This window comes from Dermacentor silvarum, chromosome 1, assembly GCF_013339745.2.
Source record: "Dermacentor silvarum isolate Dsil-2018 chromosome 1, BIME_Dsil_1.4, whole genome shotgun sequence".
NCBI lineage: Eukaryota > Metazoa > Arthropoda > Arachnida > Ixodida > Ixodidae > Dermacentor > Dermacentor silvarum.
Genome location: NC_051154.1, coordinates 194,416,880 through 194,429,994, shown reverse-complemented (window position 1 = coordinate 194,429,994; position 13,115 = coordinate 194,416,880). Strand labels below are relative to the sequence as shown.

The 13,115-nt window shown below is 47.1% G+C and overlaps 1 protein-coding gene across 1 annotated transcript in view; it reads right to left on the bottom strand.

The window, feature by feature from the left end:
• Nucleotides 1–3,057: 3,057 nt before the first annotated feature.
• Nucleotides 3,058–13,115, bottom strand: part of LOC119436261 (intraflagellar transport protein 172 homolog) — a 73,361-nt gene continuing 63,303 nt past the window's right edge. The window contains exons 36-39 of the mRNA XM_037703062.2: nucleotides 12,567–12,665; nucleotides 11,045–11,198; nucleotides 8,940–9,031; nucleotides 3,058–3,321 (exon numbers count right to left, since the gene is read on the bottom strand). Coding sequence (XP_037558990.1) covers nucleotides 3,232–3,321; nucleotides 8,940–9,031; nucleotides 11,045–11,198; nucleotides 12,567–12,665 — 435 coding nt within the window. The 3' untranslated portion in view covers nucleotides 3,058–3,231. The remainder of the gene's footprint in view (nucleotides 3,322–8,939; nucleotides 9,032–11,044; nucleotides 11,199–12,566; nucleotides 12,666–13,115) is intronic.

Genomic DNA, 13,115 nt, shown 5'->3' with positions numbered 1-13,115 from the left:
CGCGGCTTAGAAAACCTCTGTTTTCGGAGATATCGTAGACGGTGACTAGGTGGACGACACGAAGCTTTGATCACAGCTTCAGAGAACATGAAAAAGCGCTTTCGGAGCTGAATAAGCTATGTCCAAACGGCGCAAGCAGCGTATATGGTGCTTGTTCTAAAAGCGGGGCTAAATATGTATTCCAAGCTATCCAAGCTTTCCGATTACGAATTCATTCAGGATTAGTGTGTTTTGCTCTTTGTTATTTATTCGGCAAATATTTTGAAGCAGTGGCTTGTCAGTTTCTGACTCAGTGAAGTTCCTGGGTGCGGCCACTATCTGATTATTTTCTGCCTAATCGCTCGCGGGTGGGCTCAGTTCCGATGGATTTGTTCTTGCTGCGCACAAGGCTTGAAACGTACCTGTTTTGTACATTGTAATACCTTGTTGCAAATACATATTACAGCTAGTAACTCGCTTACTCTTATGGACCGTCACGAAACATTCAGCTTCGAGCATTCGTGCGCCATCGGTGTAGTCCGTCATTTATTGTGCGTATACAGTGCGCATATATTCAAATGTGCACCCATTCACTTATTCTTGATACGTCGGCGATAGAGTGGGTGTAAGTTTTCCTGCCATTTGGGTCAGATGTGTATAGATAACGTGCGCGAAACTTACTATGACAGGAAGCGGCGCTACTCCCATTGTCATTGTTTAACGAGTGGTACACACTCTTGCTGACGTTCTGGGGATGAAGCCCTTTCTTTGAAGGTTAGCGATACAAGGCTGGCGGATGAGCAAATTTCTATATCCTCGAGGAAAGCCGTACATCACGAAGTGCCGCTAACACGTTCGGAAAGTTGCAGCAGCGGTCCGCGAACTTGGCCACACAGATTCATTCTATTCCTTAACATGCTAGTCACTATTTTTGCAGTCAACTACTGCACACGTCTTCAATCCACATGATTCAATCTAGCATGATTGGAGCACAGTGTGTAAGCGAAAACTCAGTTGCATTTCCGACAGCTGATCGTACAGAAGCAAGGTAGACGTGGTAATGGTTTCGTATTCGTGCGCGGTTGCTGAGGAGAGGTATGGCGCGCCGCCGTGAGCGCCATCTCGTTTCTTTAAAACAAACTGCTCCGCGAAAAGGGTCAATACTGACTTCACCATGAGCGAGCTGTGGATTGTTCTCGATACTCGGAGCCCTTTGTGTGCTTACTCTACTCGTGCCGTTTGTGTGCCTGTCCCACCACTCTGGTGGGCGATCCTCCGGCCGTGTGAGGTACTGGATTTGCTTCCACCTCGCCTCAAGCTGCCTTAGCCAGGCGGCCGCGCCTCCCTTCTCGTGGATGCCCAGAATCCTCACAAAGCTTTCTGCTGCTGTAGTGAGTCGTTGGCCTGTCAGTCGCAGTGGGACCTTGTCCTGCTCCTTCAGGGTGCCTCCGGTGAGAATGCACTGCGTCTTCTCCGGGGACGCTTGCATTCCGGTGGTTTGCAGGCAGTCAGCCAATACATCCGAGGCCTCCTGCCTGGCTCGACACCGGTCCTCCGTCGTCAGAAGGGGGTCGCCTGGCTGTGTCCACAGTGTTATATCGTCGGCATATATGGTACACCTACACCGTGAATCTGCCGCAGGCGGACGGCCAACCTTCTCCTGACGAGGTTGAAGAGGACTGGCGACGGAATAGCGTCCTGTGGGACACCCGTTTTGTTGGTGAAGGACGTTGCTTGTCGATTGAAGCAGCGTATTTCAAATGTACCAGTTCTGTAAGAACGACTGCACGATGTTGACTACCTGCTGACCTGAGTTTGCTTCTTCAAGGGCATCGATGACCGCTTAGTGCGTCACTGTGTCGAACACCTTCCACAAGTCTACGGCCACTAGGATGTCTGGAGTTCGCTGCCGGTCGCGTCATGTGCTGGTGAAGCGCCGAAGCAGGTACAAACTGTCTGCTGTGCACAGGCCAGGGCGAGAACCAGTCTGCCCTGGGTCAAAGTGAGGCTCCTTCCTGCACTCCTCGAGATGATGGTTGAGTCTGGTGAGAACAAACTGTACCATTGAGTAGCTTGCAGATTGTGGATGTCAACGATACCGGCCTCAAGTTGCTGATTGCATTGGCCGGTTTCCGAGGCTTAGGAATGGGATTGACCACTGAGTGTTTTCACTCGGTTGGGATCTCTCCCGAGAGCCTTGACATGTTTAATTCTTGAAGTAGTGGTCGTTTCGCATCCCCGTCCAAGTTCCGGAACATTTGCCATGTGATGCCACCTTTCCCTGGCGCGCTCCGCAGATTCACCAAGTCGAGTTCAGCCAAGGATAAAGGCAAGTTGATGCCTGTCTCAGAATGCACCTCAGATCTGGTATAGATACTGGCATCTGGGTCTGTCGGTGGCTGGGGAAAGAACGCTTGAGCGGCATTCTGTTCGAATTCGTCGGCCGAGTCCCCAGTTGCCAGCATGACATTGCAAGTGGTGTTGGTTGACTTTGGTTTGCCTGCCATAGCCCTGTATGTGTACCACAGCTTACGCAGGCTGGTAGGTTCATCGAATGAGGCACAATGGTCGAGCCACCGCATCCTTGATAGGTGTGAACACCGCCGCTTGTGCTTCTACTTCTTCCTTTATACACGTGTTGCGGGATCCAGGAACTACGTGCACTAGGTATATAGATGGTTGTACACTACGCGAAATAAGGGGGAAATGGCGTGTCCTCAGCGATCGCCCAGGGCGAATAAACCAAGTCGCGCGTAAACTGGAGACGGGGGTCTAAGTTGTCTCCACAATGCAAATTCTTAAAAGATCCGGGGCCAATTACAAATTTAGCTTTTTCGCATTGATACATGATGAAAACTAGCTGAAGTGTTTTTTTATGTCTTTATGCACACGTCTCTGCAAAGGGGGAGAAAAAGTGCAAAATCTGCCCAAGTGCCGACACATTTGTGGCATTTTGAGCCTGTCATAACAAAAAAATTCATCCCTGTACCAATAGATCTTAAATTTCTTGCTTTGTTGCTTCTTGTTGGTAATCATGTTCAGAAATCTGTTGAAATAAAAGAGGCAATTGCTTCGGGTTGCATTTAATTTCTCCACATCAGGATGTCATTTTTTTGACGTGATACTGACTCTTCATTCCAGACAATATTCAGTACCTCATTTGCGTACAGCGGCACTGTATGACCAAATTGCAAAAGGTTGTTTCACTTGATGTTCCTGGCGAAGCATTTGCAAAGTATTTATGCGATCTATCTACTGGAAAGAATAGCTGAGGTTTGGCGCGCCTCCAGCCCATTCCGTGATGAACTTCAGGACATCTTGACATTCTGCACTGCGTGATAGCTGCAAGTGGGAGATTGAAACAAGGTTGACATAAGACTCATTGCATTCCCTACAAACTTATGTGCATTTTTTCTGCAGTAGGTGGATGCACACAGATAGGCTGATAAAGTTCTATAAAGTATGTGTAAAAGCCAATTTATTCTTCCTAAAAGTTACTGTCAGAAAATGTAGTTTTCAGACTGCAGAGTTACATAGCACAGGAATCTAAGTCAGGGACCTGAGCATAGATGTGCTACAGTTGCTTATACAAGTTGCCCATAAAAACTCGCAGACTCATGCATTGGCATTCCAGTTTGCAGGAAAAAGATAGCCTCTTTAAATTTGCACAATGTGTGACAAAGCTAAGTGGAACGGCAACGGAGTTGTGGCAGAGTTTAAGCTGATGCTGGTGTCGGAAGTCGATCCTACCTACTGCGTATGTCTTGAGCCCTGACCAGATTCTTTTAGTTTTCACACACTGACAGCTCACTGCTCGCAATGCATTGCAAAAAAGTGATTATCTTAATTGCACTGTTTTCAAAAGCTTGGCTAAACTCAACTATTCGCAAACTCATTGGTTATTGTCATTTAAAACAGTATATGATATCGCTTTAACCTGATTTCAGTTTATTTTGGCTTGCAGAAGAAGAGGGCCATTTCTTAATTGTTAATTCATTCCTGATAAAAAAATCCGAGGACACCTACGCACTTGTTATGAGTTATGAACGCGAAAGCATTAATGTCCAATTGAACGCCGCTGAGCGGTCCTTCGTGTTATGAACTCCTCGCGGGCAAGCGAGCACGTTGAGACGCTTGGCGCGTTTTGACTTTTTGAGGCGCAGTTAGAACGCAGACGAGAGCTGCCGCGGACAAGGAACGCACGGATAACACAGGCAACCAGAGAACAGCGTCCGCACGCGGTGTCACCGTATCTGCTCTGTCGAGACACGCTGGTGACGTGGCGTCGCGGCGATGCCCTCTCCCCTCACGCAACACCTGGCGCGCTATCGCGGCAGCAGGTGTTCCGATTCGGCCGCTCTGCTCCGCCGAAGCGCGCCCGTGACGCGGCGTCGCAGCCAATGAGAATTTAGGTGCCGTTTCGTTGCTACAGACGACGCCGGCTTTCTGGCTCAATTAGGGGCCATTTGATGCTTTCGCGTAAATAAAATAGGCAGCTTCACACGAAGGGCGAAGCATTGACAGCGATAGCGAGGTTTATCGTTGCGCTTGAGCTTCTCGGACGGTGTTCTAACTACACGCGGGCGCGACATGTTGGCGCGACGCAGCACGCAAGGCAACTCCTGCTGGGCATGGGAGGAGCAGCGTGCTCGCAGACAACGCTGGCGCGGTGATGAGCGCCGCCAGTGGCCTTGCAGGCGTCGCACCTTTATATCGCGCACGAGACGAGACCGACGGGAAACCGTCCGCGTTAGTCAGCGCACAGTGAAATATTACATAACGTTGGTTTGACGTTTTCTGCCTGTTCTGCTCACAGCAGTGAATACACGCTGCACCTCAGCAGTAACTCTGGTGTATACTTATATAGTGTGCGCGCGCACAACGCTCATGCCAGCAGCGGAAGGCAGAACGATGTCCTGGCTCCGTCCCCGAGAAGATTGAGCGTATATCGTTCGCGGTGCGTTCACTTCGTTTCATTGATTTTGCAGCCAAACGCACTCCGTGTGTGCTCTCTAACTTGAGTGCACACTCTGCCTGTAATACTCCGCGCGCGTGCCGCGCATGCACCGGCGGCGACGACGGCGTCCCTATAATTGCTATCGCAGTACCCAAAACTAACTTCTGGAAGAGTGCACCTAGAAAACCCCCTGTTTCCTCCGTTATTGTTGATTCGAATACAGGGCCCAGTTTTCACCCCCTAAATATTTAAATAAGTGTAACAATCATAGAAAAAGGAAGGGCAATAGTATAATAAAGGCTAAGCCTATAGCGCAATTTAGAAAAGACAGGGACGTGACAGAGACACAGGACAGCGCTATAATAAACTTAATTAATAAACTATAATAAACTTTAGAATTTTGCTTGCATCATGGCTAACTCAACCGCAGTTCTGTTCAGATACGCAAAAGTATATTGCCACATTTATTTCCTTAGTTAGAAAGTACTTATATGTATAGTTACGTTGTTTGTGCAGCAGCATAACTGCAGTACGTAGGCCTTAATCAGACTTGTGCACGTTACAGAAAAAAAGTAACCGATTACAGTTACAATTGCTTCATTAAAAACTGTCATTGATTGCAGTTACCGTTACTGTACACTAAAGCAATTGACGAATTACACAATAATAATCGATTGCTTCTACGTTACTTTCCTCCGAACTTTTACTATCATTGCATATAGATACAGTAAACAGCACGAACTGACCTGTCACTTCTCAGTGCGTCCTCTGCAGCCCTCCATACATTGCTTGCCTGCACTAACAATTGCTTTCTAAAAAACTTCGTCGTTCATTATCCCTCTTTGTTTGTTGTGAATACATCAGCAGCAACACTTAAAACTTGCTCGTTAAAACTTGCTCGAAGAGGAAAAAGTGGGAAAGACAGGCAGCTTAGCCAGTTCCCTTGATGTGCGCGCTGGGGTGATAGATGGGTGAGCTTATAGATCTCGCTCACAAGATTGTGGTTACTCAGCATGAGCGTCCTCTATAACGCGCAGCGCTTCATTGTTGCTGGGACTTGGAGAAAAACGCTCACGATTGGGCCAATGAAAAGCTAAAAAAATCAGCCGCATGTGATTTCCTGGCTCTAACGTCCTAAGTGGCCTTGGCTAACGAGACATTCCAGTACCTGTTCAATTGGTTGGTGAACATCTGGTGCAAGATGAGGATGAGGAAACAAATACTGTACCTCCAGGTTTGCCTGTCTGAACATAATGCATTTGAGAAACTGCTGCATGGCGCAGCCTCTGGCGTTCTACTATAGTTTTGGCCAAATAAAGGTTCTAAAAGCTGCGTCATTTGTTGCAGATTGTCTCGTCGCTAACTGGTTACATGTAATTGGTTACTGAAAAAAGTAAATTGAATTAAAGTGAGCGTTACCGAGCAAAGCAAATGTAATCGATTACCAGTAATTAACTGCATGTAATTAGTTATGCACAAGTCTGGCCATAATTGATGCCCAGGGCAACCGTGGCTAACCTGCATGTGTGACCTGCGTCAAAGGACCACTGCAGTTTTATCTGTTGAGACAATGATGACAGGCTGGTGTGTGTCCCAATTCAAGATGGCTTACTCTTGCTGAGTCAAGCACCTCGGCCCCGTTTCACTTTATTTCTCTGTCGGTATACTCCCCCAATCACACGCGGACGCAAAGAAATGCGAAAGCGGGAGCACGACAGATGGCAGAGAATCTGGTTTGCAGGAGGCAGTGATGCTCTTGACTGCCACTGGTGATGTGGCTGAGCAATCAGCTGTTGTTGTTTTTTTTTAACTACAGCAAGGATGACCCACTTTTTCTGAATGCGCACAATAATTTAATCTGCTAACAATGAGATACTGGAGTTTTTCAAGTGTGCTTCACCACATAATTTTTCGAAAACACTGCGTTTATGACGCCATCTTCGAGTTGGTTATACACTTGCAGTGCAGAACTTTCGACCTCGATTTGACAGTGAAGCGCACTCTTTGATCTGGCTTCGCTAGTTAAAAACGAGTTCAAGATTCTCTTGCACTCGCTACTTTGGAAGTGCCAGCTTTTCGTTGCAGACAACATGTGATTATTGTTGCACAAACATAAATGAATCCCGTTTATTGTTACAAAAATAAGAAGGCGTGCTACAAGTTCGATGCCAAGATGATTGTTTGAACCACAGAGGTCGTGCACGATCTGGCTGAATTCCTTTCGTTCTAGCGACTTTCTCTTTCTGGCTTGAGCGAAACATTGAGAGCGATAACAAGGTATTAGAATATTAAACCAAGCAAGGGTCGTAGTTTTATGGACAGTGCAGCATAGACAGCTTAGTAGTTAAAACGCGCGCCCGGACTCATGAACATGAGTACACTCGATGACAACGAGCATGCACTCACGGTCACAACGCTGGCGGGATGAGCGCGGGCAGCGAGAAGCGCGCTTGCGTGTCCCCAAAAAATAATGTTCTATGCTGCTGATCCCTTGAATATTTCACTGTACCGCGCCATCCCCCCCAAAAAAAGAAAAGAAAAGAAAACTAGGAGGAAGCGTCACGTGGCAGCCTTAATGCCTGTCATAAAAAAAAGGAATCGTGGGAAAAGCACCCATGCACGTGATAGCGTGTGTGTGTATGTTTGTGTGAGAGACAGTGTTGTTTCCGGGTATCGAGAACTAAAGACATCATTTACGGCGAGCAGAATGCGGCACGGGCGCGAGAAAACTTCGACGGCGGCACTCGAACATATATATACCCCGAACAGTGCCACGTACGCGGCGTGCTGTTCCCCGGATTCAACGCGCGATGTGCGCATTTCTCGAGATTCCCCGTGTGAAAGAAGGGCCAGAACGGCGTCAAAGGAGGTTGCCTTGCAAAGACTGGATGCCTGATGCAGCGCAGACGACAGAGCTCGTCCGTCGCCGTGCTTTTCTCGATTTGCTTGGGCCACGCCACGAGACGCGCAACTACATGCCGCGCTCCATTCGTGCGGCGTGAATTCGCGCTGCACTCTGAACGGCACTCACACCGGGCTGGTTCACCAAATCAATGAAGGTCAGCCAAATCGAAAAAAAAAATAAAGGCCTATACACGCGTAGCATGCTGCATACATAGAGTTTCAAACAGTAATTACTAGGGGCAACTGTGGCGCTACAGTGTCTATATACGGGAGCTACAAGCGGGGCGGTTCAGCCAGCAGGAGAATGATGGATTTGCCTAAACGTCGTCCTTCTGGCTTTCAAACGGCATCGTGACATGGTAAACTCGTCATTTACAACAAAGTACTGCACAATAAATAATCTAATAAACATCATTAGCCATCTCCGACGGTAGGATTCGAGCCCAGGACCTCTAGTTCAGAATCCCGATATTGAAACTATTACTACGCCGCGGACGCATGCATCGACGAGCGGCATAGAACGCCCTTATGAATTTCTCGCGGGCAAGCCAGCGCGTTGAGAGTCGAGATGCTTAATTGGCGCGCTTCGATTTGGCCACCTCGACAGGCTGAACCGCTGCAATTATAGCGATTGCGCGTGTTCGCAGAGTCTTCTGCACTTAGACAAGTATTAGATTGCTCTGAAATTTCGGACAATGAAGGCAGATGAAGCGTAATAAACGAAGCCGCAATAATGTCTGAATCAGCAAGCACGAAGATCGGACAAATCCATGTACTATACCCATCATTCCCATGGTGACTGAACAATTGCAGCGCCAGCGTTCCCTCTAGTAATTATTGGAGGAAACTACGGCTGCATATATCCACCACAGCCTACATTTCCTGCGTTTGGATCAGGCTGCTCTGCGTATTAGTGATGCGGTTTTGCAGTTTCAACAAGGTGAAATGCTAATGAACTATTAGCACAGCGAAAAGCTGCTTGGATCGTGAGGTCATATTGAAGCCACCATATATGGCTTTGTGAAATGAATGTAAATAAGGAATACACACAAAATGGAATAGGGTAGGCCATTCTCGGGCCTCGAAGCTTGTCACTCACTTTTGTAGCCAACAGAAATTTGTTCCAATCGTCCTTGTTGCAGACTATCCCAGGTTTTTGAAACTGGAGTTTGTTTTGGAGCACAGGGTACCCTGAAATGGTCAGCGACAAGTGATGCGCTGGGTAGTGCAGCATGTTCTAGTAAAAACGTGGCGATACCTCGCAAAATATACGTGTCACAAGCTGCGGTGCGTCATCATAAATGGAGTTAGCTTTTCACTAAACGCATTTCTTTGCAGTTATCGACTTAAGTGTTTTCAAGTGAATGTGTACGTGCTTGTGTCACACTTGGGGCCTTCGCTCGCTACCCATACACTGCCTGCTTTGCGAAGCAACCAATGAGGGTCTACGTATACTTGCCATCATAACCCTTCTGTTGCGCTACAGAAAGGGCACCATTTATGTATCCTCCGTCTACCAACGTCCTTGCAAACACCTGCAATACACAGGTTAGACTTCACTGTGCGCGCCTCTTCCGCGGTGTATCTGTACCGAAGATTGCGCCTCAAAAAAGAAATCTATAAAAATAACCAATTCTGAGGGAAAGCGAGAGAGAAGAGAAAGTTTTTCCACTGGCGACATTGCCTACTGATGTGCATGCTCACTTGCAATTGAACATCCACTGCGCGTTGCAGTGGATGTTCAATAAGCAGGAAACTATTATAGTGTCGCAATGCGGGCGGGCTTGTTGGTTTGTCATCTTGGAATACTATAGTGTAGCGCAAGCAACACGAGGACACAGAAGAGAACATGAACACACAGATAATGCGAAGCGATGGTATGGCTTCGTTTTACTGAATTAACGAGTCCGTGCTTTATTGCGCACTGTTCATTATTGCACAAAATGAATTTCGGGATATATCGAATATATTGGCCGAGACTCACCTACTTTTACAGCAAGGCAGTATATGTGACGGAAAAACGGTCATCCTAAAAATTCGAACGTTCGACGTTCCATGATGTCGACTAGCTCTTTCCTCCGAGGCAGTTTCTGAAAGTATGCGGGCTCAAGGACCTCACCTGTAGTGTTCCTTCTTTCACGTTTGGAATCTGTTGTCTCTCTGCGTCTTGTTTACGCATGGTTCCAGATGAAACACACAATTACAATATACAAATAAATTTCCCTCTGTATTTTTCGCACGGTACGCTTCAAAGTATGCTGCTTGCAGTGGACGTGGCCCGTAACGAGTTGCCCCAAGCTGTTTTATTACATATAGCGTACTCAAGTTACACACGCTTGATTAGTAGACATAGCTGTAGGCGCGTACCTATACCTGCTATACGGCGTATGCATCGCGGCGCTCTCCTCAGTCCTCGCAGTTTCTGTTCCTGCGCTTGACCTGCTCGCCGCATGCACGGGACGCTGTGCACGGTGGCGCCCACAACATGCTCAGCAACGCATATTATATATATATATATATATATATATATATATATATATATATATATATATATATATATATATACCAGTGAGCTATACACCAGTGAGTGGTGGCGCTGGCTAACACTACCAGAGTTAGTTCTAGTTGTAAAACATAAATACCCCACAAAACGGATGAGAAAACGGCTCCGCGGTAGCTCAATGGTGAGAGCATCGCACGCGTAATGCGAAGACGTGGTTTCTTTCCCCACCTGCGGACAGTTGTTTTTTCATCCGTTTTCATTTCCATTAATTTATCTTTTCGTTAATTCAATTACTGTGTGCAAGCAATTTCCCCTACGTTGTTCTTGGTGTCAGTGTTTGTTGGCTTCTTATGATATATATATATATATATATATATATATATATATATATATGTATGTATATATATATGCAGTGAATGAAAGCGTTTCCTATTATCTGTGCTGTGCCTGTATTTATTCGCATTATCTTCTGTGTAAACACTCGCCGTCTTACTCTACTGTCCCTTTCTTTGTGCTGTTTCTCGCGCTTTCCCTCAGAACAGATTAGCAGGATAGAGGAGTGTATCTCAGACTGACGTCTTTGCCCCTTATCAACTAAATGCGTTATCTCTGTAGTCATGTAAACGGTGTCATGTCCATTGCGTACCTCGAGAGCTCTGTATACGTGCGCACGTGTACGAAAGGGAGGCTTGAGCACGTACCGGTGATCAGGCAAGGCAGAGCGCGCAGGGTGCCCTTGGGGCCCTCGAGCGAGGCCTCGTAGAAGCCTTGTTCATCAGCGGGCAGCGCCTGCTCTACGCCCTGGTTCATGCTTATGGCTAGAACCCATTCCTTGACCTCCTCGTGCTGGGCCTCCTGCGGGACGCATCAATGAATACGCGCACTCCGGGCACGTCGATGGCCGGAACAGCGCGCTGCGTCATCGCGTTTGAATCTCGTCTATCTAATAGGCGATATGTGACTTATTGCTGGGCTGGAACGATGACTTTCCTATGCTAAGGTACCAAATTTCAAGGCCGTTCTTTTTTGTCTGTTGCGCGTTAACGAGTACAAAATATCGAAGGGTCGGAGTTACATGGCGCCTGATGTGCATATGTGCAACTTTAGAAAACTAGGCTGCCTAGGCACAGGCCACTCGAGTGGCATGGCATATTTTCTTTCGTTTTCAGTCGCAGTCTCAAGTCAATGAAGAAAGAGTGGAGAATAGGGTGATTTGGTACACGATTCAACGAGTAGACCAGCAATAAAGGGCGTACCGAAACAACGGGAGGTTGACAGGATGACGCTGGTCTTCAGCGTATTTTAGGTAGCTATGTAAGCTTGGAACCATTGCCGAAAGCTGGGGCGATACGTTTTTCCTTGAGTCAGAGTGACTTCTGAAGAAAGCCGGCGTGTTTGTCTTAAACGGAACCGCGCGCTGTTGTGCCATAGTACGTGCCAACCCTATCATCGAGGCGACAGGAACTCCGTATCCGCGTCGAATGGATTCGTCGCGGGCAATTGCAAGCAGCACCGGCCATCATCGCCATCCGTCCCTCTGGGTCCTGTCGACGAGTCGCCAAGGGGACGCGACGACACAATACGACGCGGGTGCGTCAGCAACCGCCCCGTCTGGGTCCTGTCGACGAGGAGTCGCCGCCAAGGGGATTTAAGGAAGAACCGGCCCATTGTTAACGGAGAGTCGCCACCGGCCGCCCCGTCGGTCTGGTGCGCTCTTACTGCTTTTACCAGTTATCACCAGCTAATGGCAGCTATTACCAGTTATTACCTGCTATATATGTATATATTTGTACATATTGTATAAAGCTTTCGTCTTATCTTCGCCTGCTTCAAGACTCCGTCTCTCGTCCCCGACACCGAGTCACAATAGCGCGCGGCCTCACTTCTACGGAAACGTGCTGTGCTATCTGGAGCGAAGTCTGCTTTATATCGCAACTAAATGCAGTAATGTTCGTTCCTGCTATAGTTATTCAGACTGCTCAACAGCAAAAGTAAAGTGAACCTTAGACATGACGTATCATACACCGACCAAGAAAGAAGACAAATAAAGTTTAAACATAAAACGACAAGCTCGCACGAATCCACGTTTTCTTCAGGTTAAGTAATAATTATGTTCATAAGGCTTGTATAAAACAAGACACTACACTCCAGTATTATTATAACATAGCAGGCTGAAACAACTATAGCGTGTGGTTCGTTGTCTGTGACGAGCACAACACTTACATCGAGAAACATCTTCTCGGGAAGAGGAATCTCGAACGGGATGTCGGTGTTCTGGAAGTCGGAGTGATCTAGCGTGTCCAGCGACCCTTCCTCGATGGCCTGGGATTGTAAAGTAAATAGATGATTATCAACAGCTTCCTTTCTTTTTATTTTTTTCCCGTGCGTGCACGCTTGTGACGAAGTTGAATTGATTCCAGGAAACATGGATGGAAAGTTCAATAACTATTTCTCCTGCAATCCCCAGTCTAACGAGTGTTATCGAGTGTTAACGAGTGTTAACGAGTGGCAAACCGAGTTGAGATAAACTGCGCATCCATACTAGTGATTAAAACTTGCAATAAAAAGCTGTAGATCGCAAAGGAACGCTTGGATATTTTTCTCGCAAGTTTTCACCAAAAAGCGAGCACGAAATTCACTCTGATTGCGAACCTCAGCGTTGAAACTTGTTGCTAACATGGTTGCACTAGAATAACCAGCAATGTGACGTTTTGCTTTCTCTTTCTTTCTTTTTTTGCTTGCACACTCTCTTGAACATAAATATAACCTTGC